Source organism: Heterodontus francisci, chromosome 9 (genome assembly GCF_036365525.1).
Source record: "Heterodontus francisci isolate sHetFra1 chromosome 9, sHetFra1.hap1, whole genome shotgun sequence".
In the NCBI taxonomy this organism is placed as follows: domain Eukaryota; kingdom Metazoa; phylum Chordata; class Chondrichthyes; order Heterodontiformes; family Heterodontidae; genus Heterodontus; species Heterodontus francisci.
Window position 1 is genome coordinate 112,627,105 of NC_090379.1, and position 27,514 is coordinate 112,654,618.

Sequence of the window (27,514 nt, forward strand, 5' to 3'; positions counted from 1 at the left end):
AGAATGTTGCATTGGAAGGTGATTCTTCAGGGCAGCAAAAGGAAAGTACCAATGTGGAATTAAAGCTGAAAATTCTTGAAATATTTTGCAGGTCCATCACGTGGAAAAGAAACAGGTGGCAGAAACATTTTGTTCAAACCCTTCAGAACTCTGCCTAAAACGGAGCCAGTCCCTTTTTAGAATTGCTGACTGACCTGTGCATTGTATTAACTCTTAACTCCTGTACTTCAGCACACAATCTAGGCTGACTTATCTGTGCAGTACTGAGGGAGTGCCGCATTGTCAAGCAAGTTATCTTTGAGGCCTCATCTGGTTGTTTGAGTGGATGTAAAATATCTCTCGGCATTATTTGGAGAGTGGGGAAGTTCACCGTGTTGAGATTTCTTCCTCAATTAACATCTCCAAAACAGATTACCATGTCATTTATCTCATTTGCTGTTTGTGGTATCTTGCTGTGTGCAAATTGACAGCTGCGTTTTTCTCTATATAAACAGTGGTTACACTTCAGAAGTACTTCATTATCTGTGAAGCGCATTGCGACATCTTGAGGACATGTAAGGTGCTACACAAGTGCAAGTTCATGGGATCATAGGAAATAGGAACAGGAGTAGGCCATTCAGCCCACTGAGCCTGCTCCGCCATTCAAACAGATCATGGCTGATCATCGACCTCAATGCCATTTTCCCCCATTATCTCCATATCCCTTGATGTCAGTATCCAGAAATCTATTGATTTCTGTCTTGAACATACTCAATGATAGAGCTTCCACAGCCCTCTAGAGAATTCCACAGATTCACCACCCTATGAATAAAGAAATTCCTCCTCATCTCAGGACATGCCCCTTATTCTGAGACTCTGTCCCCTGGTTCTAGACTCAGCAGCCACAGGAAACATCATAGCCACATCCAGCCTGTCACGCCCTGTTAGAATTTTGTAAGTTTCAATGCGATCACCTCTCATTATTCGAGACTCTAGAGAATACAGGCCCAATTTCTGCAATCTCTCCTCATAAGACAATCCCGCCATCCCAGGGATCAGTCTGATGGTGAACTGCCGTTGCACTCCCTCTATAGAAAGTATATCCTTCCTTAGATAAGGAGACCAAAGCGGTCCACAATACTCCAGGTGCGGTCTCACCAAGGCTTTATACAATTGAATCAATACATCTTGACTCCTATACACAAATCCCCTTGCAATGAAGGCCAACATACCATTTGCCGCCATAATTGCTACTGCACCTGCATACTAGCTTTTAGTGTGACTCATAAACGAGGACACCCAGGTCTCTTTGGACAGCAACACTTCCCAACCCCCCCTCCATTTAAAAAATGCTCTTTGTTTTTTCTACCAAGGTGGATCACTTCACACTTATTCTATCTGCCATGTTCTTGCCCATTCACTTAGCCTGTCCAAATCCCCTTGAAGCCTCCTTGCATTCTCTCCTAATTTTGTGTCATCAGCAAATTTGGAAATATCACATTTGGTCCCCACATGCAAATCATTTATATAGACTGTGAACAGCTGTGGGCCAAGCACTGATCCTTGTGGTACCCCACTAGTAACAGTCCACCATCCTGAGAATGACCCATTTATTCCTACTCTTTGCTTTCTGTCTGTGAACCAATTCTCAGTCCATACCAATGTATTACCCCCCATCCCATGTGCTCTAATTTTGTTTACTAACCTCCTGTGTGAAACCTTATCAAAAGCCTTCTGAGAATCCAAATACACCACATCCACTGGTTCTCCATTATCTATGCTACAAGTAACATCCGCAAAAAACTCCAAAAGCTTTGTCAAACATGATTTCCCTCACAAATCCATGTTGACTGTGCCCAATCATATTTTTCAAGTGTCCAGTTATCTCATCCTTTATAATAGATTCTAACATTTTCCCTACTACTGATGTCAAACTCACAGGTCTGTAGTTATCTTTTTTCTTTCTCACTCCCGTCTTAAATAGTGGTTACGTTTGCTACTTTCCAGTCTGCAGGAACCTTTCCAGAATCTATAGAATGTTGAAAAATAACCACCAGCGCATCCACTATCTCTATAGCCACCTCCTTCAATACTCTGGGATGTAGCGCATCTGATCCAGGGGATTTATCAACTTCCAACCCAATTCATTTTTCGAGTACTACATCTTTATTCATATTAATTACTTTCAGTTCCTCATTTTTTACAAGCCCCTTGGTTCCCTAGTATTTCTGGGAGATTTTCTGTGTCTTCCTCCTTGAAGACAGACACAAAGTAATTGTTTAGTGTCTCCGCCATTTCCTCATTCTCCACCACAAATTCTCCTGTCTCCGCTTTCAATGGACCCACATTCGTCCTTGCTAATTATTTCCTTTTCACATACCTAAAGAAGCTTTTACAGTCTGCCTTTGTTTCAAGCTAGCTTGCATTCATTATCTATTTTCTCTGTCTTTCAGTTTCTTGGTCATCCTTTGCTGGATTCTAAATTGCTCCTAATCCTCGGGCCTACCACTTTTTCTGGTGACCTTATAAGGCTTCCTTTGACCTAATGCAATCTTTAACTTCTTTTGTTAGCCACAGTTGATTCACTTTTCCTGTTGGGTTTTTGTGTTTTAGAGGAATGTATATTTGTTTTAAACCATGTAATACTTCCTTAAATACTAGCCATTACCTGTCTGCCGTCAAATCTTTTAGTGTATTTTCTCAAACTGCCAGAGCTAACTTGCCCCTCATACCTCCATAGTTTCCTTTGTTCAGATTTAAGATCACTATTTCCCAATGGCTCCTTTCCAGCAAGATTATTCATTAACCCTTTCTCATTACATAATACTAAATCTAAAATAGCCTGATCCGTAGTTGGTTCTTTGACATACTGCTCCAGAAACCCATCTCATACACACTTCAGGAATTCATCCTCCACAACGTTAGTGCTATTTAGATTTACCCAATCTATATGTAAATTGAAGTTGCCCATTATTACTGTATTGCCCATGCTACATGCAGCTTTAAGTTCCTAATTTATACCGTGCCTAACATTACCACTGCAGTTTGGTGGCCTTTAGGCAGCTCCCACCAATGTTTGCTACCCCTTGCTGTTTGTTAGCTCCACCCCAACTGATTATCCAGCTTGCTCCTTCGATCTCCGATCCTCTCTCACTAATGTACTGATCACGTCCCAAATTAATAGTCCTACCCCACCTCCTTTTCCCCTCTGTGTATCCCTCCTAAATGATGAATATCCCTGAATATTCATATTCCAGTCCTGGTCACCCTGTAAGCCTGTCTCAGTAATGGCAATTAAATCATACCCATTTACCTCTATTTGTGCCTTCAAATCATCTACCTTGTTGCGAATGCTGCGTGCATTCGGATAGCGTGCCCTTAACTTTGTCTTAACATTATTCCTCATTCCGATCCCATTTGATGTTTGCCTTCATCTCGTCGGCCTTCCAATCTTACTTTCTTTCTTGAACAGGTTTGGAGAGTGACAAATTTGAGTGTCATTACAGGGGAATCTTCAGTTTGGAGCTGACCAAAATAAAAAGTCCAACATCGCTAATCTGTAGTTCCTTGAAGCAAGGTTTTCTTTTAAGTAATGAGGTCCCTTCCACAAAGGTTTGTTCATGGAAGCTGTGAAGTGATGGGGTGCAGTCAAAGTCAGGAATGTAGGAATCTTGCCACCCTTGTGTCATAAAGTAAACAGCTTTGGACCTTCCTGCTCTGATTTTTGTTAAAGCAGTATAACCTGTGTAATTTTACAAACTCCTTTCACCTGATCTAATGAACAGGAAAATCAGAGCTCTGAATTTGAAAGCTGATGGTTGCATTCTTACTTTTTCATTCTCTCACCATCCAACACCCTCCCACTGAGGTCAGCAGCATTAAATCAAACTGCATTTTTCCTTTCCCAGCCACTTTCTATAGTTAATTTTCCTTCAGTGTAAACATTCAGAGATTTGTGATAATACATGAATTCATGTTTCCAGTCCTTATCTGTCCCTGGGGAAGTGGCCCGACAGTATGAAATGAACCCCACCTACACTGCAGCTCCTGCTGGCCGTATCCCAGCTGCCAAAAATTTGAGCCATCCTGCCCCACTGCAGCCTACTTTACCCCATTGCATTGTGTGAAAATCCTAGACTGGTATCAAAGCCATTCTCCACATAGGGAGGGCAAAATATTACTGCAAGAAACACGAGTATTGCTGCTGTCTATGGCTTACCCTGGAGTACAGGAGGTTTCCCCTCTCCAGGATGCAGCATTCTTTACATTTCTAAAGTCCCTTGTGTATGTTTTTCAGAGCTAATAAAAAGTTTTTTTTGCTGCCATAAATCCCCACATGACTGTTGATGCGTGCTGGTATTTACCAGTAATCCAGGCTCCCTGCTTTAAATGCACTTCCATTGTGGTTTCAAGAAACTTCTCATGATGTCTTAACACATGTCTAGAAGATCTTCAACGCACTTTATATAGAGCAATGCTCATGGAGGGTGAAGGCTGATTTTTTTTTTAAGTTGTGTAGTGAATGTGGTATATATTGTGTTAGGCATTGTTCTCCAGCTGGATTACTCCCCCTTATTTTAACTAAGAGCCTGTTTGCCCTGCTTGTGCTCCGCTTTCCCCATGACAATTGAGAGTGCAGGAAGTTACCAGCTGGTTATAGTCAATTGGCACTTTACGCAGAACCTAGTTTTAGCCAGCATTCTGTGATTCATGCAAATGTTAGCTGTCAGATCACCTTGTAACTTCCTGCAACAGGGGAAAGACAATAAAAGCAGAAAGTGCTGGAAAAGTCAGGTAAGGCAGCATCTGTGGAGAGAGAAGCAGAGTTGACGTTTCAGGACAGAATGTGACCTGACCTGAGTATTTCCAGCACTTACTGTTTTTATGTCAGATTTCCAGCATTTGCAGTATTTTGCTTTTATGTTAGGGGAAAGACACGATACTGCCACTGTAAACTGGGTCCTGGTGAAAATTAGTGCTGATGAGGGGGAGACAAACGTACCTGGAGATAGTTGTTAATTACACTCTTTAGTGCATACATGGAGCAGCACATGCAAAACTCAAGTTTCCAGTCACACACACTTGCCGTCATCACTTCATCTTCAAAATAAACACGGGCATCCAAGCTTTTTGTCTTCACCCCTCCATTCTTTCTAACTTCTAGCCAGCTATTGCTCTCGCAGTCCTCAAATGTGTGATTCCCACCTGACTCCATGCTCACCTTAGGAGTTCACTCTCTCTGAATCCCTACAACCTGGTTTCTAAAGCCTGGCTTGGGTATAAAATTAAAACCCGACCCGACCACAGCCAACCCACACCCAATCTGAGCCCGAGCCCTTTAATTTTTTTTCGCACCCGATCCGACACGAAACTCCTTCATCTGTTCTGGCAGCAGGTTATTAGTCTAGCTGGAGTTGTGGGGATTCATGAGTAAGCCTGATCCCGTGACTGTCTGGAAGCAGTTACCAGCCTGAGCCTGAATGCTGGACTCAGAATCTCGACCCGACCTGAACCCGACACATGTAGTCGGGTCTAGTCGGGTTCGGGACCAGTAGCCAGGCTTTATTGGGTTCTATGCTGCCCACATCATTAAGACAGCTTCAGAATCAGTTTTACAGTGCAGAAGGAGATGATTTGTGTCCTACCTCCTCTCAAAGAGCTATCCCCTAGTTCCACTTGCCTGCCCTTTTAAATTTTTCTTTTTCAAATATTTAATCCCGTCCCTTTTTAAAAAAAAAATAAAACTCTGGTTCTGCTTCCACTGCAGGTTTTGGTAGGGCAATGCAGGGCTTTGCCTGAAACACTGAGCTATAATCGGTGTCTCTGCCATTGGTTAGAGAAGGGAAAATTAGCTGGTGGTGCTGCAGCTTATTGATACCCAGCGATTTGTGTTGGAAAATGTTTTGTCAGTGGCATCAGGTGAAGGCAGGATCAGGAATGAATGTGATGCCTCTGTTGACAAATACCCTGCCAACATTTGCTGCCTAAGTTCACGAAATAGCTAGTTTAGTGTCCATGGAACCATGTTCCAGCAAGGGTCAGTGCCTTGACGAGAAAATTAGAGGGGAGGAGGACATTTGAAACCTCAGCATTTGGGTTTGGAAAATAATTGAAGTCTCATTGTGTTAATTTCAGACAAAGAAAGCCTGATCACAGACAGCGGCAAGCTGCACACACTTGACATCCTCCTGACACGCATGAAAGCCCAGGGTCATCGTGTGCTCATTTACTCCCAGATGACACGCATGATCGATCTGCTGGAGGTAAGAAGTGAACTGGTTCTTAATGAATAAAATGTTACTGTTCAAATTACAGTAAGAAATAGTCACCAGAACTGTGACAAAAATGATGACATTCTGACTGGTTTTGGCTTGGTGACTGCCCCTTTAAACCTCAGTCAATGAGCAGAGAGCACCGGTTGAAGTCAAAGTCTGTTCCTGCACAGTGTTGTATGTTTGTTTATAATTTCCCTGGCTACAGCATTGAGTGTGCGCCTCACACAATTTTCAAATGGTACTGACTTTTGAATTGTTACAGCTTGTTTTTGGGTGACCATTCCTTTTTGAATTTACATGGTTTGTCTTCAAAGTCCTAGTAATTTTCTCCAGAATATTAAAAAACAACAATTCTCAGCAGAATAATGAATTTATTGTTGGACAATCTCATGAGGACAGACTTTTCAAAAATCTGAGAAGCAAAGAGGCTGTTTGGAAAATCTCAGCAGAGACAGATTCATCTGCCTGAAAGAAAAGAGAAATACTGTGTGCATAAGATTATCTGCAGAAAACCTAGTTCTTAGATGCATGTCCGGCCTATAACTTCAGCATCAGAGCGTGTGTACTCTGCTCAAACGCAGGCCGGCACTCTGCTCAAACGCAGGCCGGCACTCTGCTCAAACGCAGGCCGGCACTCTGCTCAAACGCAGGCCGGCACTCAGGTGAGAATCACAGACCAGGACCTCCACTTCTAAGTCCTATACTCCAAACCTCTTCCTCATCCCTTTCTTCCTTCACACATGCTTATTCATAGGGATACAGTCAGCTCAATGATGGCCTTTACTTAGGAAAAGTTGTTATAATTGAGTTTAGGTGCAGAAATCAAGGTGGTTTTAAGCTTGTTTGATTTCGGAATGTTAGCTGATGACAGGCAACCAGTCCATCTAGGTGGATTCTCAAGATCCTGGAATATAAGTATCTTTTCCGCCACTAGAAGAGCCAAGGTCTGTGAGAGCGCGAAAGGCATGATGTACCAGTCAGTGCTCTGAAGAAGCATCCTACAGGGACTGTTGACACTTTCCTTAGTTTGGACTAAATGTTTCCACATGGGATGGTGAGGGGATAGAAAGCAAAGAGTGGGAGTGGGTATGTTGGGGAGTGATGTGCGTTATGGATCTGTGCTGGAAATGCTTTTGTTTTCCATTTATCGTTTATAGTTCGGACAGAAACACGAGGAATGATGTGGAGGTTTGCTGCTAATAAATTAGGGGGCACAGGAAATGAGAATGCAGGAGATCACAGGTGGATGTAGGTTAGGAGAAGGTATGAAGGAGGCTGTTACAGTTCGGTGCAGAGTATATGTTCTGATAAATATCAAAGAAATGGAGCTTACCCAAATCAGTAGTATCCTTAACAGAGAGGGGACAAAGATTGAGGAGGGCCAATTAATAGATCCCTATCATTGTGAATGCTGAGATAAAAGGCAAATAGGATCCTGGGTTTTATTACATATGGACCTCACAAAGGGACCGTTCTGCAGTATTGTGCTGGGGCTTCATTGCCTGCGCTTCTATTCTTGGACTTACGAATGGAATTTCAATCAGGCATGATGGTGCATGTGTGAAATGTTATACTGTGTCAATGTGAACTGTGGAAAAGCACTTAACAGCACAGTCATCAATTCTGTCCTTCCAAACCTGTCCATAGAGAGTGTTTTGAGCTGTTTGACACTGGGGTGAAGTGCTGCTGGGTACAGGTAGTGACTGTAGGAAGAAAAATTTGAGGGACTCAATTATAATCACACAAGAAACATGAGGATAGACGTTAAGACTCTGCACTCCCAGCGTTGGACGAGTGAGCACATCAGGAAGTCTGGTGAGGAAGACAGCAGATCTTGAAGGATTTTCTAGATGGCAAGTCTTATGTGCCCGTCTTGCCCCCTGTGAAATCCTGATGAGAGTTCCCACTTTGTGAAACTTCACGCTGGAATGCACAATAGTAACATCTACTTTTTATCATCTTAGGTAAGCTTTGTTCTGATCCAGTATTAATACAGCACTATCCTGCAGTGCATGCTGTAGCCAGGTGGCACACTTCCCCTGCTTGGAGTGAGCCACTGTTTTGTATTAGTCCATTTTCCATTCCTGTGCAAGCCCGCCGATGAGTTACTGCAGATTCAACCAAGATCATTGTGTGCACTTACAGCAAGGAAATCAGTCGCACAGTACTTCCCACGTCATTGGATATCCCAGACGACTTCCAGCATGTTCATTTAATAGGTAGTACATAAATGAGTAAAACTCCAAATGGCACAGTGATGCTTCTCTACTTGATTGATTAAATCACAAGATATCTTCCAAACGGTTTGTTTTTTCCTGATTGATAGAGCCTGGTATACATGACCATCGTTGGCTGTCCCTTGATTCAAGGATGACGTCGACTCGATGTCACGAGTTTCTGTCATGGGGTTTCATGTGACTGAACAGGCATTTTCGAACTGCAGACCTTTGGGTACATGGGGCAGGGCATTCCATGAGGTAGTGGGATCTGGAGTGCAGGATTTGCTTCCTTTTCTTCTCTGCCATTGCTCTGGTTCATCATTAAGGTGTTGGACGAGTTGTCACCATTCTGAATAATTGGTAACAAGTCATTAAGGTAAATGTGGCTGCGCTTCAACGAGAGCTTCAGAGTATCTTTGCAGCGTTTTCTTTCTCCTCCCCTGGAACGTTGGCCATTTGGGAGTTGAGAACAAGACCTGGCACGGGGTAAACAATTTTCACCCATGCAGACACAGTGGCCAATCCATCGTAGTTGATTGAACAGATGTTTTGCCTGAATGCTTGTGGATCTGTCTTCAAGAAGGACACTCATGTTCGTTATAAAAGCAAAATACTGCGGATGCTGGAAATCTGAAATAAAAACAGAAAGTGCTGGAAATACTCAGCAGGTCTGGCAGCATCTGTGGAGAGAGAAGCAGAGTTAACGTTGCAGGTCTGGCCTTTCATCTGAAGTGGCAAAGGTTAGAAATGTAGTAGGTTTTAAGCAAGTAAAGCAGGGGTGGGGGGGTGGTGGAAGAGAACAAAAGGGAACGTGTATGATAGGATAGAGGGCCAGAGAGATAAACTGACAAGGAGGTCATGGGGCAAAGGGAAAGAGAGTGTGCTAATGGTGTGGTGAAAAACAAAGCGTAAGTGCAGAGAGAGTGTAATGACAGAATAATTAACAGCTCTAGCCAAAAGCATAAACATGAAAAATCCAGTTTAAGGCAGGCACATGTTTTTTAAAAAAAAATAAAACAAAATAAAATTTTAAAAAAGGGGCCAGTCATGCTCTGAAATTGTTGAACTCAATGTTCACTCCGCAAGGTTGTAGAGTGCCTAATCGGAAAATGAGGTGCTGTTCCTCGAGCTTGCGTTGATGTTCACTGGAACACTGCAGCAGGCCAAGGACAAACATGTGGGTATGAGACTGCGGGGGTGGGGGTTGTTGAAATGGCAAGCAACCGGATGCTCGAGGTCATGCTTGGGGACTGAGCGGAGGTGTTCCACAAAGCGGTCACCCAATCTGCATTTAGTCTCCCCAATGTAGAGGAGACCGCATTGTGAGCGGCACAGTGGCGCAGTGGTTGGGCGACGCAGTGGTTAGTACCGCAGCCTCACAGCTCCAGTGACCCAGGTTCAATTCTGGGTGCTGCCTGTGTGGAGTTTGCAAGTTCTCCCTGTGTCTGCGTGGGTTTCCTCCGGGTGCTCCGGTTTCCTCCCACAGCTAAAAGACTTGCAGGTTGTTAGGTAAATTGGCCATTATAAATTATCACTAGTGTAGGTAGGTGGTAGGGAAATATAGGGACAGATGAGGATGTGATAGGAATATGGGATTAGTGTAGGATTAGTATAAATGGGTGGTTAATGGTCGGCATAGACTCGGTGGGCCGATGGGCCTGTTTCAGTGCTGTATCTCTAAATCTAAATACAGGATACTAAATTGAAAGGAGTGCAAGTAAATTGCTGCTTCACCTGAGAGGAGTGTTTGCGGTCCTGGGTGGTGAAGAGAGAGACAGTAAAAGGGCAGGTATTACATCTCCTGCGATTGCTTGGGAAGGGGACAAGGTGTCGGGGCTAATGGAGGAGTGGACCAGGGTGTCACGGAGGGAATGATCCCTTCAGAATGCTGACAGGGGAGGGCAGGGGAAGATGCGTTTGGTGGTGGCATCACACTGGAGATGGCAGAAATGGCGGAGGATGATCCTTTGGATGTGGAGGCTGGTGGGGTGGAAAGTGAGGACAGGGGGAGCCCTGTCGCGGTTCTGGGAGAAAGGGGAAGGGGTGAGGGCAGAAGTGTGGGAAATGGGTCGGACACGGTTGAGGGCCCTGTCAACCACAATGTGGGGGGACTCCTTGGTTGAGGAAAAAGGAAGACATATCAGAAGTGCTGTTGTGGAAGGTTACATCATCAGAACAGATGCATCAGAGATGGAGAAATTGGGAAAATGGAATGGAATCCTTACAGGAAGCAGGGTGTGAGGATGTGTATTCGAGGTAGCTGTGGGCGTAGGTGGGCTTATAATGAATATTAGTGCACTGTCTATTCCCAGAGATGAAGACACAGAAGTTGAGGAAGGGAAGGGAAGTGTTGGAGGTGGACCCATGTAAAGGTGAGAGAAGGATGGAAATTGGAAGCAAAGTTGATTATGTTTTCCAGTCCGGGGCGAGAGAAGGAAATGGCACCGACACATCAATGTACTAGAAAAAGAGTTGGGGGAGGGGGCCTGAGTAGGACTGGAACAAGGCATTGTTCAATATACCCCACAAAAAGACAGGCTTAACTGGGTCTCATGTGGGTACCCATAGCAACACTTTTTATTTGAAGGAAGTGAGTGGAGTTGAAGGAGAAGTTGTTCAATGTGAGAACAAGTTCAGCCAGGCGGAGGAGGATGGTGGTGGATGGTGACTAGTTGGACCTCTGTTCAAGGAAGAAGCGGAGAACCCTCAAACCATCCTGGTGGGGGATGGAAGTGTAGAGAGTTGGACGTCCATAGTGAAGAGGAGGCGGTTAGGGCCAGGAAACTGGAATTTGTCAAAACACTGTAGGGCATCTGAAAAGTCACGTATGTAAGTGGGAACAGACTGGACCAGGAGAGAAAAGATAGAGTCCAGATAGGAAGGAATAAGTTCAGTGGGGCAGGAACCGCCTGAAACCATCAGTCTTCCAGGCCAGTCCTGTTTGAGGATTTTGGGAAGGAGGTAGAAACGGGCTGTCTGGGGTTGTGGGACTATGAGGTTGGAGGAAGCTGTCGAGGGAGCCAGCGGAGATGAGGCCAGTGACAGTCCTTTAGACAGTAGCTTGATGTTTGGTGGGGTCATGATCCAAGGGAGGTAGGAAGAAATGTCTGAGAGTTGGTGCGCAGCCTCTGCAAGGTAGAGGTCAGTACACCAGACAACAACAGTGCCACCCTTGTCAACAGGTTTGATCGCAATGTCATGTGTTTGGTCGTCAGTCCTCCCATTGAATCTGGAGGATGTGGCAGAGACATTGCTGATGGAATTTATCTAGCGCTCTTGGTCTGTCTGTAGTACAGAAGCATGTTGACAACAACTGCTCTGTACACTAAGACTTTTGTTGATTTGCGGAGGTTGTTGTCAAACACTTACTGTCATAATTTGTATCAAGCTGAACTGGTGCAGCTGATCCGATGTTGAATCTCCTCGTCAATGGTGGCCTTTTGAGAGGGGTAACTGCCAAGGCATGAGAAGTGCTCAATATATTCCAGAGTGTCTCCTTCAACATTATGTGAGGTGGAATATTTGGCTGACCAGGTGTAAGTTGATATGAGTTTTGTTCTGGTAACTTTAAAGAACAGGCCAAGTTTCTTGTGTGCAGAATTCAAGAGATCAAGATGGCTTGCAAATCAGGCGCGGAGTGGTCAATGACGCTGCAGTCATCCGCAAACTGAAGATCACGTATATCTATGGTGGTCAGTTAAGATTTTTGGCATGGAGGCGACGGATGTTAAAGAGCTTTCCATCTAGACAGTGTTTAATACTGACTTTGATGAGGTGAATAGTCACCGTCTGGTAGATTGTGAATAGTACGGGGGCTATCACACCGGCTTGCTTGACCGCAATCCAGATTTTGAAGGTGTCTGTTTCAGATTTCTCACGCAAGGCAGTTGTAGTCATGTTTTCATAAAGTAATTTCAGGATTTTGATGACGTTTCTTGGACATCCAAATTGTTGGAGCACAATCCACCTAGCCTCGCGATTTACTGAGTCAGATGCTTTGGTCACGTCAATGAACGCAATCAAAGACTTCCTGATGTCGTTCTCAACATTTTTCTTGGATTTGTCTGGCAACAAAGATCATGTTGGGGGTTCCTCTGGAAGACCGAAAGTTACACAGTGTCTGTGAGAGGACTTCCTCAGCCACAGGAAGTCGGCAATGCAGGCGAAAACATCTGCCCATCACATACCCACCCACCTGTATGTAACATGAACTTTTCAATCTTGAATATTACCTAACATCAGCCAGCATTCCTGTAATCTACATAAATCTCATAAAGCAGGAAATACAGAGTATCAAATAGAATCACAGGAGGCCATTCAGCCCATTGTGCCTGCAGCAGCACTCTGAGCAATTCACCTAATGCCATTCCCCCGCCTTCATCCCGTAACCCTGTACATTCTTCCTTTTCAGATAACAGTCTAATTCCCATTTGAATGCCTAGCTTGAAACTTCATCCACCACACTCTCAGGCAGTGCATTCCAGACCTTAACCTCTTGCTGCATGAAGAAGTTTTTCCTCATGTCACTTTTGCTTCTTTTGCCAACCACTGTAAATCTGTGCCCTCTTGTTCTCTATCCTTTCACGAGTGGGGACAGTTTTTCCCATCTACTCTGTCTGGACCCCTCATGATGTTGAATTCCTCTATCAAATCTCCTTTCAGCCTTCTCTTCAAGGAAAAGAGCCCCAATCTCTCTCTCTCATCTTCGTGAATGTAGTTCCTCATCCCTGGAGTCATTTTCGTGAATCTTTTCTGTGCTCTCTCCAATGCCATCATATCTTTCCTGAAGTGCGGCACACAGGAATGGACGTATTACTGTAGCTGAGGCTGAACTAATGTCTTATACAATCTCTCTGCTCTTGAACTCTGTGTCCCCATTACTAAAGCCCAGGATACTGTATGCCTTATTAACCCCTCTCTCAACCTGTCCTGCCACCTTCAATGACTCATACACATATACAACCAGGTTTCTCTGCTCTTGCACTCCCTTTAGAGTTGTACCCTTTATTTTATGGTGTCTCTCCATGTTCTTCCTACCAAAATGAATCACTTCACATTTCTCCACATTGAACTTCATCTGCCACTTGTCCACCCATTTCACTAACGTGTCTGTGTCCTTTTGAAGTTCTACACTATCCTCCTCACAGTTCACAATTGTTCAAAGTTTCATATCATCTGCATATTTTGAAATTGTGTCCTTTACACCAAGGTCTAGGTCATTATATCAGTAAGAGCAAGGTTGCCAACTCTGACCCCTGGGGAACTCCACTACAAACCTTTCTCCAGTCTGAAAAACATCCATTAACCACTACTCTTTGTTTCCTGTCACGCAGCCAATTTCATATTCATGTTGCTACTGTCCTGTTTTATTCCATGAGCTGTAACTTTGCTCACATGTCTGTTGAGCGGCACTGTATCAAATGCCTTTTGAAAGTCCATGTACATCACATCAACAGCATTGCCCTCATCAGCCCTCTCTGTTACCTCCTCAAACAAAACTCCTGCAAGTTGAACATGATTTTCCCTTAGCGAATCCAAGCTGGCTTTCCTTAATTAACCTGCATTTGTCCATGTGACTATTAATTTGGTCTCGAATTATTGTTTCCGGAAGTTTCCCAACCACCAAAGTTATCTTTACATCCTTTTTTGAACAAGGATGTAACATTTGCAATTCTCTCTTCCTCTGGCACCACCCCTGAGTCTAAGGAAGACTGAAAAATTATGGCCAGTGCCTCTGCAATTCTCTCACTTCCCTTATTATCCTTGGATGCATCTCATCTGTCCTGGTGCTTTATCAACTTTAAGTATAGACAACCTTTCTAATACCTTCTCATCAATTTTAAATCCTTCTCGTGTATTAATTACCTCCTCTTTCACCTTGGCGTGGGGAGCATCTGCTTCCTTGGTAAAAACAGGTGCAGAGTATTCATTTAATACCTTAGCTATTCCCCTTGCTGCCATGCGTAAATCCCCCTTTTGGTCCCTAATCGGCCTTACTCCACCTTTTACCTTTTATATGCCTATAGAAGACTTTGGGATTCCCTTTTATGTTCCCTTTTATAGTTTAAAAAAAAAAGTTGATAAATGTGGATCCTTGATCAGGTTCAATATGATTCCCACCAGCAACAATAACTTAACATAAAAGCAAAATACTGCGGATGCTGGAAATCTGAAATAAAAACAAGAAATGCTGGAACCACTCAGCAGGTCTGGCAGCATCTGTGAAAAGAGAAGCAGAGTTAACGTTTCGGGTCAGTGACCCTTATTTTAGCAACAATAACCTGTCTGACTCCCTTTCTCCCTGACATACTTTCCCCCTGCCTTTGTGCCTCTCCAGCAGCCCCCCTTCCCCCCCCGCCCCACCACCACCAAACTGCATTATCTGGGTGCTGTTGTCCCCCTGTTATTCGGAAACATCACTTCCTTACCAGTTGTGAGGAAGGCAGCATACATGAGTCCTGAGAGCGCAGCTGGGGGAGGGAGACAGAAAGAAACACACACTGGGAAAGTTGTGGTTGGGGCTTAGGTGGGGAGGGAGGAAAAGACCGAGAGAAAGAAACACAGACCAGGAGGGGGAGGGCACCGCAAACTGGGCGACTGGGTGTGGGAATGAGTGAATGGAATTAGTTTTTTTTTAATAACTTGGTATGTGTTGTAAAAAGTCATAGTTGTATGAAAATGTATTTGTCTCAGAATATGCAACACAGAAACAGGCTGTTCTGCCCAACCAGTCCATGGCAGCATTTATGCTTACGCCTCCTCGCATCCTTCCTCATGTAATACTTATCAGCATAACCCTCTATTCCCTTCTGCCTCGTGCTTATCTAGCTTCCCCTGAAATGCACCTATACCTTTTGTGTTAATTACCTCCTTATGGTAGTGAATTCCGCATCCTCAGCACTCCCTGAATAACAAAGTTTCTTCTGAATTCTGTATTGAATTTCTTGGTGACTGACTTATGTTGATGCCCTCTAGTTTTGCTTTTACCTGCAAGTTTTTTTTTAGATTAGAGATACAGCACTGAAACAGGCCCTTTGGCCCACCGAGTCTGTGCCGAACATCAACCACCCATTTATACTAATCCTACACTAATCCCATATTCCTACCAAACATCCCCACCTGTCCCTATATTTCCCTACCACCTACCTATACTAGTGACAATTTTATAATGGCCAATTTACCTATCAACCTGCAAGTCTTTTGGCTTGTGGGAGGAAACCGGAGCACCCGGAGAAAACCCACGCAGACACAGGGAGAACTTGCAAACTCCACACAGGCAGTACCCGGAATCGAACCCGGGTCCCTGGAGCTGTGAGGCTGCGGTGCTAACCACTGCGCCACTGTGCAGCCCTTGAAAACACTGTGTCTCCTCTCTCAAAACCTTTCATAATTTTAAAGATCTCTATCACCCCTCAGTCTGTTCATCTTTTCCTGATAGTATAACCTTGTATTATCATCCTTGTAAATAATTTTTGCATATAGTAGTTCCTCTATATCCTTTTTACAAAATTGTGACCAGAACTGTACACAGCACTCCGTGTGGTCGAACCAAGATTCAGTAGTACCCAGGTCCTGGCCAGTAAAACCGCCTGGAAGATTTTGTTGGAAGCCGATGTGACGGTGAAATCTGAAAACTTGGATTATTCCTCAAGGTTACAAGATGAGCCGTTATTAAGGAAAATCCGCGCCGTTTTGTTGTCCTACCGATACAGTACCACGACATCTGGCGGATGTATAAGAAACCAGAGGCGTCTTTTTGGACCGCAGAAGAGGTTGACCTCTCAAATGATCTCCAACACCAGGATTCTCTAAAGTCTGAAGAGAAACACTTCGTTTCTTACGTCTTGGCATTCTTTGCAGCAAGTGTAAATCAACTTTAGCATAACTTCTCTACTTTTCAATTCTATCCCTCGAAATAAACCCTCGTGCTTGGTTTGCTTTTTTTATTGGCCTTATTAACCTGTATCACTACTTTTATGATTTGTGTATTTGTATTCCCAGTTCCCATTGCTTCTCTGTCCCATTTGGATTTTTACAATATGTGATCTCCTTAGTTTTCTTAAAACCTAATACCTCACACTTACCTGTGTGGAAATTCATTTGTGGATTAAATGCCATTCTGGAAGCTTTTTAATATTGTCATATAATTTGTTGCAGTCCTCCTCAGGATTGGCCCCCAATTTGGTGTAATTCGCAAATTTAGAAATTGTGTTTTTGATTTGAGAGTCTAAATTAATATAAATTGTGAATCACTGTTGTCATGGCACTGAGCCTTGTGGGATTCTCCTTTTTACCTGCTACGGTGAATTGCTACCCCTGAACAGATAGTCTCTGCTTTATCTGTTGCAGCCAGCTATCAATCGGTTGTGCTACTTGTGCACTAACTCTGCATGCTCTGAACTTCTTTTGTCTATTATGTGGAACTGTATTGAAGCTCTTTTGGACATCTAGTTAAATTGCATCTACTACCTTACCTTTATCTATTCTCTGTTAACTCTTCAAAGAATTCAGTGAGGTTGGTCAAGCAAGACTTTCCCTTTTGAAATCCCTGCTGACCTGTGATTATACTTTTGGTTTCTAGATATTTACTATTTTCTCCTTTAGTAGGGATTTCATTATTTTTCCTATGACCAATATTAAGCTGACTGGTCTCTAGTTCCCTGGACATATATTCAAGAAGGGGGAATAGAAAGTTAGCTATCTGCTAGTCCTCTGGCACAACACCAGATATGTGTAGTAGTGCCTCTGCTATCTCTTCCCCAGATTCTTTTAAAATGTGCAGATGCAATCCTTCCAGACCAGGAGGTTTTATCCTCTTTGTGACAGGGCCCCCTTTTCATTATTATTTTTAGTTATTTTTTTATTTTTTATTTTATTTTAGTTTGTTTAGTTTGTTTCTGTTGTGCCTACCCACTTTTTTTCATGTTTGTACTTGCGGCCAGGCTGTTCATTTTTGTGTCTATTAACACCCTCTCTGTACTAATGCTTTGTCTTTCACCACACTATTAACATACCGTTTGCCTTTGTTCCATGACCACCTTGTCAGTTATTCTCTGTGACCTTGACCTATCAACACCTTCTCTTTGATTATCTCTTGCCCCACCCCCACTTTACTTGCTTAAAACTTATTACATTTGTAATATTTGCCAGTTCTGCTGAAGAGTTACTGACCTGAAACGTTAACGCTGCTTCTCTCTCCACAGATGCTACCTGACCTGCTGAGTATTTCCAGCATTTCTTGTTTTATTTCAGATTTCCAGCATCTGCAGTATTTTGCTTTTATCCTCTTTGTGTTTGAGTTTATTCAATATTTCTCATTTTAAATTATATCTGATATCATGTTCACCTGATCTGTCTCCCTGATGAACACTGAAGCAGTGTAGTTATTTAATATTTCTGCCATTTTGCTATTGCTGCCTGTGATTTTATCTTGTCTATCCCTGTCTGACTTTATTCCCAACCTGACTTTTCTTTCTTTGCCAGTATAATATTATACTATTATAGCCAAAGTTATAGTCATTTACAGCACAGAAAGAGGCCATTGTTTCATGTTCCTTGATTCATTTAATTTTATAGTTCTTCTTTGCCTTTCTAATTGTTTTTTTGACTTCTCTTTATATTCTCCTTGGGGTGGGGGGGGGGGGTGGTCATGCTCTCCCCTGCTGTCCATATACTTAGTTTTGACTCTTTTCTTGTTTTTAGCAGAATATATTTTTCCATAGACTCTGTTGAGCACTGTTTTAAATGTTTCCTTTGCTGTTTTGCATTGTTAACCATTGTTGTCTATTTTTTCATGTTTAGTTTAGTTTAGAGATACAGCACTGAAACAGGCCCTTCAGCCCACCGAGTCTGTGCCGACCATCAACCACCCATTTATACTAATCCTACACTAATCCCATATTCCTACCACATCCCCACCTATCTCTAGATTTCCCTACCACCTACCTATACTAGGGGCAATTTATAATGGTCAATTTACCTACCAACCTGCAAGTCTTTTGGTTTGTGGGAGGAAACCAGAGCACCCGGAGGAAACCCACGCAGACACAGGGAGAACTTGCAAACTCCACCCGGGCAGTACCCAGAATTGAACCCGGGTCACTGGAGCCGTGAGGCTGCGGTGCTAACCACTGCGCCACTGTTCTGTTCTCAGCCTCTCAAAATCAGCTTTTCTCCAGTCTATTACCTTGGTCTTTGTCATGCTTGCATCCTTCTGGATTATTATCTTAAAGCATATTATATTATGGTCACTATTATCTATATATTCCTTTACTTTTACTTCTCTTATCTGCTCTGGTTCATTCTCCATTACTGGATCCAGTAGTGAATCCTCCCTTGTTGGGCTTCATACAAATTGGGTTAGAAAGGAGTCTTGTGCACATTGTCGGAATTCCATTCCTTATTCCCTTTATCTACCTCTTCTGGCCAATTAATTTTGGGGATGATTCTGTATTTTTCACTCATTTCCCTAATTTGTTTCCATATTTTTTCCTCCACCTCCCTCCCACTATTAGGTGGTCTGTAGACTACTCCTATTAGTTTGATTGACTCTATCTTTTATCTCTGTCCTCGTGGATTATGTTTCTGTCTTACTGATAGCTGTCACTTTTTTCTACTGCCAGTATGTTTATCTCTAATAAGTATAGCAACTCCACCTCCCTTTTTCCCCTCACTATCTTTTCTAAATACGTTCTACCCTGCAGTATTTAATTCCGTCTTGATATTTCTGTTTTGTATTTATGTCTCTGTAATCCCTACTGTATCTGGTTCATTGCTACGTATTATTGCCTCCAGTTCTCCTGTTTCATTTTGGGCACAAATATCAATGATGTTTTTGTCGAAACCATGGTATTTACTTGGTGTTTCTCATTGGAGTCAATACTGACGAAACATCAGAGAAGTAGTTTTTATTTAAACATAACTTATCCTTAAACCTTTCTACTTTGAGTTTTTTATTGCTTTACAGATTGTTATTCATCTCCTTCTAAAGCAAAAAGTCAGACATTTTAATCAGGGCTTGTTGATAGTGTGACACTCGACTAAGCTCAATCCAATAACATTTGCTAATGATTGCTAAATATCAATTGATCAAGCATCATGTGACCAAATACCATGTGATCGTATGTCACATGATCAAATCAAACCAGCATTCACAACTCCATCTCTTCCCCCTTGTGGCAAACTCCCGCCACACGGCCTGCTCGCTCTCCCACCCTACCACCCACTTGTTTCACACCCACCCCCCCCCCCCCCCCCCTTTGAATATTTTTTTCAGGTTTTATTATATCTCAATTATTCTTTGTTTCCTTTTCAAAGCAAATTGTTTCAGCATGTCCTTTGGGAGATGGTGCGTGCTCACTTACCCAATTCTGTGGTGTATGTAACCGTACTTTGCTCTCACTGCTCAGCTTTTAATTAGTGGCTCCTGCTAATCAACATCATGCGTCTCCTCGCTAGCACAAATTACCTGCTCTCAACTGAGTTCATGATATTGGAGACAAGTCCAATCCTGTCCTTTTCTACTGGAAGGCTAACTTAGTTTTTAAAAAAATCTGAATATGGGTTGTTGGGTTGGCATTGTCCCAGTATAATAGATGTGCGTAATATGCTGCTGTCCATCAATATTTGGCAAGTTGGCAGGCGTTTTCTCAGCTGGTGACAGATCCACTGTGTATTTCCAATATTTTATGTGCTTGGTCTTCATCAATATTGCAGTTTTCTTTTTCTCTTTCCCTCCGTGCTATTTATCTTGTATACATGTGTATTGGCACCTATTTTGCAAGTTGTGTATCACAGGGCTGAATGTTCTGTTTTTTAAAAAAAACAACAGTTGTATGTGTTTAACTCCAGTGCAAGGGCAGATGGCTTTCTGTTTTTCTTCAACTGGATATTTACTGCTGACACCACACAAGGGTTGGGCATCTGTTCACTGAATTAATGAATTGATTTGATGTGATGGTCTGGTTGAGGCAGTGCCAGTGAGAAATTATTCTTCTGGATTTCGCAGCTGTCCATTTGCATTGAATTTACTCATGGGTGACAAATCAATGCTGTCCCCATAGCCCTGAATCAATTGCAAACTAATCCCACTGCCCCGCTCCTCCCCCTAGCTCTGTATCAATTGCAAACTATTCCCGCTCTCCCCCTAGCCCTGCATAAATACCAAACCAATTTCACTGCCCCACATTCTTCTCCAACCCTATATCAATTTCTTTGCCTAGCCCTGTATTAAACCCAGTATCCCACTCTCTTCCCCCAGCCCTTTGTCAATCCCTCTGCCTAGCCCTGTGTCAGTCCCACTATCCCCCCAAGCCCTGTGTCAGTCCCACTATCCCCCCAAGCCCTGTGTCAGTCCCACTATCCCCCCAAGCCCTGTGTCAGTCCCACTATCCCCCCAAGCCCTGTATCAGTTCCATTGCCCACACTGTTCCCCCAGCCCTGTATCAATCCCACTGCCGCACACTATCCCCATAACCCTATTCCAAATCCTCTGCTCCAAATATTTATCCACTTTTTCCTCAGAAGATGTAATTGTCTCTGCATCAATCGCTCCCTGTGGCAAAACATTCAACAATCTTCTACATCAAGAAATTTCTCTTTACTGCTCTCCTCAATCTTAGTGACAATTTTAAATTGCTAACTCCTCGTCACTGATTCCCCGACCAGGGGAAATAGTAGTTCACCATTAACGCTATCAAAACTCTGCATAATTTTAAAACATTCCATTAAATCTCCTCTCCGTCTTGTTGACAAGTCAGCTTGTTAAAATCTAATAATTTTAAAAGTTTCAAGTGAATTATTGATGCCACTAGTTTGAGTCTCAAACATCTGTCTTTTCAGTACACCACATAAAAATGCTATTGAGCTGTAGCTGGTTATATTGTTGGCTTTCTTTTATTGCAAAAGTACAGCTGATTTATTCCAGGATTGCGCATTCTCTCCACCAAAAGGCAGAGGAGAGTTGGAGGGGTCAGCATTTGATCAACGTCTTCCCCATTGTATACTGGAGAAATAGTTTTTGGGGATCTTTTTAAGCATCGGGTCCATTTGATGCAAAGCTACTGCTTGATGTCACTGATGTAAGATGGTATATTTGTTGGAGAAAAGCTGGGAGTTTGGACTGGGTCTGTGAGGGAATTGCTTTAGCGGCTGAATTTTTAGCGTAAGGAGGAGACAGCTCTGAATCAGCTCTTGGGTTAGTCCAGTGCAGCAGCTGAGAGTTGCCTTTGTCTGGAAAATTGGAGGGAAAAAAGATAGAACATTTATGGCACAGAAGGAAGCCCTTTGTTCCATCATGTCTCTGGCGGCCAAAAAGGAGCCATCCAACCTCATCCCACTTTCCAGTTCTTGGTCTGTAACCCTGTAGGTTACAGCACTTCCAAGCGCATATCCAAATATTTTTTAAATGTGACGAGAGTTTCTGCCTTTACTGTCCTTTTGGACAGTGAATTCCAGACCCCCACCACCCTTTGGGTGAAAGAATTTCTCGACAATCCTCTCTCTTCTTTCTACCAATTGCTTTAAATCTATGCCCCTGGTTGTTGACTCACTGCTAGTGGAGATAGGTACTTCCTATCCACTCCTACCTGGGCCCCTCATAATTTTCTACACCTCAATTAAATCTCCCATCAGTCTCCTGTGTTCCAAAGAAAACAGCCTTATCCTATCTAATCTTTGCTCATGACTAAAATTATCCATTCCTGACAATATCCTTGTAAATCTCCACTGTACCCATTCTAGTATGATCACATCCTTTGTGTAATATAGTGACCAGAACTGTTTGCAGTACTCAAACTGGGGTCTAGCTAGTGTTTTATACAGTTCTAGCGTAACCTCCCTGCTCTTATACTCTAGGCCTCGGCCAATAAAGGAAAGTAAGTCGTTTGCTCAGAATCCTACCATTTATTGTGTATTCCCTTGCCTTGTTTGTCCTCCCCAAATTATTTGAATTATTGAAATTATTCTCCAATTGAAATCCATTTGCTGCTTTTCTGCCCACCTGATCAGTCCATTGAAATCTTCCTGCATTCTACAGCTTTCTTTCTGATTATCAACCACCAATCTATTTTCATATCATCTGCGAACTTGCATCTGTGACACAATGAAGTGGCTAGCAGGGTCCCTGTGGGGTAAGAAAGCAGTGATTGTTAAATAAGATCAGAATAGTCTCGGCAATATTTGAGTATAGATTTTGAAGAGAAGGTCATTTTCCGCCCTCACCCGCCTCTCAGCCTCCACCACTATAAATAAAGGGACAGTTATCAGTAGTGATCTGTTAGGTGTGAAGCATCCAGTTAAACCCACCAAAGGAGTTGTATGCAACTTTACACAGATGGAAATTCTCATTATATTGGAGGTTCTTGCAGTGTCACATTCCTGTATGCTGCACTGGAATTTAATCCAGAAAAGGCTTGAAGTTACAGCTGTGTTGAAAAGCATGATGTTTCATAATATGGGGAACTCAAATAATTTGGAGGTGGAAGGATCGAGTACTTACTGGGTAGACATTTGATTTATAGTGAACCCCTAACAAAGGCACCGTGAATAACTGGGTGCTGGGAGTAGTCGCTGGGTACATATTCCATCATAGTGGACCCTGGCAGGACTCTCAAATGAAATTCATAATTTCACGTCAACATACAAATTGCACTAGTAGATGGAGGCAAACTGCAAGACAATCAACAACTGTAACAAAAGGCCGGTTAACTTTTTTATTAAATGTATTTCACACTTTTGATGAGCGGTTTCCTCTCAGATTCTAGCCAGTAATTCATTCCCGTGTATCGGTTATTCTATATATGAACCCCTTGATTAAATTCCAGCCTCATTTCCAGGAATCTTTTAATCTATGTATAAATTCCTTGAACTCCTGTAATTCACTCCCGGGTATCTGTTGTTCTATATGTAAATCACCTGAACCCTCAATTGGTTTCCAGCCTATAACTCAGTCTTGGGTATCGGTTATTCTATATGTAAACCACTTGAACGCCTCAATTAGATTCCAGCCTGTAACTCACTTCTGGCTATCCGTTTATCCTTTTTTTTATAATGGGTCGTATGGGATGTAAAGGTCCCAGAGTGATTCAGCTGCTCTAAGTCTGATGTGTAAACACATTGGCCAGTAAAAATAATGGTGAGGCTATCACTATCTATTATTATGGAATAAATTGGGCAGCAACTTCCAGTGACTGCACATGTGCATTAAACGTGGAAACGGGGTGTTGCTGTCAAAGTTGCTCTGCTCCTCCACAAGCTGTGCTACACCGGTACATCAATAGATTTGCCATTAAAATATAGGCATTAAGTTGCGGAACTAACCGACTGGATACCTACTAAATACACTAGAAAATGAATTCAGGTGTAAGTGAATTTTTAGTGACGTGGTACGTCTTAATTACTGCCAGTGTCTCTGGCACTGAAAATTAATTGAAGTGAATTAAGTGAAGTCTCATTCTTTCAGATTTTAGTGATTGGAGATTTAAATAAATTAAAAATATATTTTTTTTAACTTTTTCTTTCTATGTTATCTCCTCCCTCTCTCAATTCCATCTGTGGATAAGTATAGGTGTAATAAACGGTTAGCGCTGTTTGTTCACCACTGACAGCAAAATCTGGACCATTGTCTCTGCTTGGTGTTGGAGGCCAACACATTTCCATCTAAAAGATTTTTTTCTAACATCTAGCACACGGAAAACTAGATAGAAATCATGGTCGTAAGTTTCACGGTGTCACAACAAACCATGGAAATGATCTATTTAAAACAAAAAAGACGGTAAGGGAGGTTTCTGGTTTCAAATGGTATTTATTGTATGCTTAAAAACTGATGTAAAAAGCTGACTATAAACTGGTCACATTCTTTACTCACTGAAGTCAGTGGTTGAATGTGAGCTTGAAGCATCCTGCAGTTGTGTCTTCATTTCCTGTCTCTGCGCTGTGAACACCTGTTGGTGTTTAGACACAGCTCTCTCCTCATCCACAGTATTTGTTGAAATTATTAGACAGCGCCGTGCTAGTTTTGCAAGTTGGGGGATTCTACATTCCACAGAGTTCCAAAACTGCAGCACAGGGAAAATACAGTCTGCTTTTGCAATGCTTTTATGAAAAAAAAATCTCCAGCCTACAGTTCGTGTCAAAGCCAGGAATCGCATAAACGAGTTTAAATCCACCATCAACAGATGCATTTGCGCAGGGTCAAAGATACACACAGTTTTCAGGAATGCCACAGAAGATTGTTGAAATCTTTGAGCTGCTTTTTCTTCACCACTTGACTCTTCCCCGTAGCAGTAATGTTGTTTCAGTTTCTTTGCTATGCAAGGAAATACCTGTTGAGCACAGGCATTTAATTCCGCACCGTCAGAGCGTTCGTTTGATTGTGCTTCAGCCCAGAACAGTACATCCATTACTTTATTGTAAGCTTTATGGATTGTGATGTGTTGCAATTCAGACCAAGTGAATAAATCAATCAGTCGCGTAGCATTCTTGGCAACAAACTGAACCTCCTCATTAAGCTGAGCATTGTTTAGAAGGGTTACAATATCTGTTTTTAAAAAACCTGTGTTTTCGGTATTGGTGTGAGCTCTTCTGAGACGAAGTCTGAGTAATATGTCACATAAACTGCATGATACTGTATTGGCTCTGGAGGTTAAGGTGATGTTTTGTTCCCCAATTTCAGCAGTTTGCAATGTGTTGCCTGTATCGAAGTTTGCGGCTAGGGCTGTGTTTGAAGATCTTTTTAATGTGGCTGACTAGTTCGTTGACTTTACCAAACCCACTTTTCCACAGCTCACTGATGAGAAATTATATGTGCATTACATGTAATATGGATAGCATTAGGCATTTCACCTTGGAGCACAGATTTGAACCATTTTGTCATGTAAGTTGTATTGTCACTAATGAAAGCAGACACTTTGTTGAAATCTGCACCGTATTTTGAAATGGTTTTGATTATCACTTAGGAAACTGCGGTGTAATTAACAGCTTCTGAGTGGATGCAGTTTACGAGCATTGTTGTTGGCTTTCCTGTACACCTTCAGCCTAACCAGACATAAAATTAAATAAAACATGCAGCATATAGTTGTCTTGCTCATCGGTGGACTCATCACAAATAATTGCAAAAGACTCAAATGCATTAATCTGAGACTTCATCTCCTCACAATGTATAGCAAAAACCTTCAGTGGGTAGTCCTGTCATTTATTTTCACTTGGCAAGCAGCCACCATTTTGCACACTACATTGAATGAATACCCGCAGCTTTGGGTGATCGATTTTCCAGTGGTATGTTGGCGCTTGCCAAAGCATCCACAAGTTCCATTGTAACCAACTGACGTTTTTCTGAGCTCTCTGTCGACTTCCTGAAAAGAGATGAAATTGTTGCCTTTTTTTGCAATTTGTTGGCATATTTGTTTTCCAGCAGCGCTGTGTCACGTGTGCTCTTTCTGCTGCGATGGCTTTCAGACTGTAAGTGGCTATGAACCCTTGCCGTGTGTGATCCAATGAAACATTGCAGCTTGTTCAAACCGGTATTCCACCATCGGCATGCAGAATTTGGCTTCCAAATTCTTTCACTCAATGTGAAGTAATGATTGTGGCTGTTTTTGATAAGGTCATTCTGGCATTCTCACTCATCTGCTAATACTTGAGACTGCTTCTCTCAAAACTACACCGGAATCTCTCCCTCATCTACCAATCAGCCCGTTGAGCCTTATGTCATTAATTAAAATGCACCAAACTTGCAACATGCCCAGCCATCAGCGAGGTGAGCCTTGTGTCAGTAATTAAAACATGCGATGCTTGCAACATGCCCAGCAATCAGCGAAGTGAGCCTCATGTCATTGAATGAAATGCGCAAAGTTTGCAAAATGGCCTATTTCACGGAGGACCTGAGATTTCATAGTCCATGATGCATTTTTTACAGCTGCAAATTTGGTACAGCCCTACCTATAGATAACATATCTAAGCAACAGAAACAGCAGGTCAGCAAGGCTTCTCATCTGGTATGAACAGCCTGTGTGTAGAGACAAATGTAGAGATTGGCAGTGACGCTTTAACTCCAGTCTGTTGTAAGAAGCCTGTGTCTGTTATCTGTGTATTGTTACAACGAGGTGGGAGGAGTGCATGGTTTATTCTAGTTCCACTTCTCCAAAGGTCACAACATATATTTAAATTTTCCCACTTATCGATATGATCAATCATGTACTCTGTTTTTCCCAAAATAAAACACACGAACCAGGTTTCTTTAATAAATAACAAAATTATCAGTTTATTATAAAGACCGCAATTGTTGACAACGCGATTGGTAGGTGGCGCTGTTTTGGCACATGCGCAAATACAGCATGTGCCACGAAAGCGTCACAGCTTGCGACTGTAGCAGCTGCCAGGACTAAAGAGGGCGCTGCTCAAAGAATCACACAGATGAAACCTAACAAACACATGGCAGAATACAATGGCCGGAGTGAGAGAGTGGAGCGGGCCGGGGAGAGCAGTGGTAGCGGTGCTGGGGGGGAGCAGATAACGGGGGGGGGGGGGGGGGGTGGGAGAGAGAGAACGGGGGGGGGGGGAAGAGAGAGGGGGAAGGAGGGAGGGGGTAAAGAAGGGGGAGGGGGGGGGAGCAGCGGAACGGAAGAGGAGTGCCTTTTTCTGTGCATGCGCCATAAACACAACAGCAAAAGACTTACTGGCCAGTCCCTGGACCCGGTGACACCAAAGTCTTCGCAAGCTCGCTCCCCGCGGCTCTCTACGGCCTCTCGCTTCCGGCCCCCTCCATTCAGCCGTTCCCTCCAGCTGCGGATGCCCAATCCAGTTGCTTTCTCTACTTCTTCACAGTACTTCAGGCATTGCAACTGTCTGGTCCCTGCATTTTGCATGCTCCCTCTCCCCACCCCTCCCCCTCCCCCTCTTCACCCACCCCTCCCCCTCTTCACCCACCCCTCCCCCTCTTCACCCACCCCTCCCCCTCTTCACCCACCCCTCCCCCTCTTCACCCACCCCTCCCCCTCTTCACCCACCCCTCCCCCTCTTCACCCACCCCTCCCCCCTCTTCAC

The 27,514-nt window shown here is 43.1% G+C and overlaps 1 protein-coding gene across 5 annotated transcripts in view; it reads left to right on the plus strand.

Annotated features, from left to right (window-relative positions):
• ino80 (INO80 complex ATPase subunit) overlaps positions 1-27,514 on the plus strand; it is a 253,031-nt gene that overhangs the window by 169,272 nt on the left and 56,245 nt on the right. For all 5 annotated transcript variants that reach the window (XM_068039700.1, XM_068039696.1, XM_068039697.1 and 2 more), the window contains exon 27: positions 6,115-6,242. In XM_068039700.1, the coding sequence (XP_067895801.1) occupies positions 6,115-6,242 (128 nt within the window). The remainder of the gene's footprint in view (positions 1-6,114; positions 6,243-27,514) is intronic.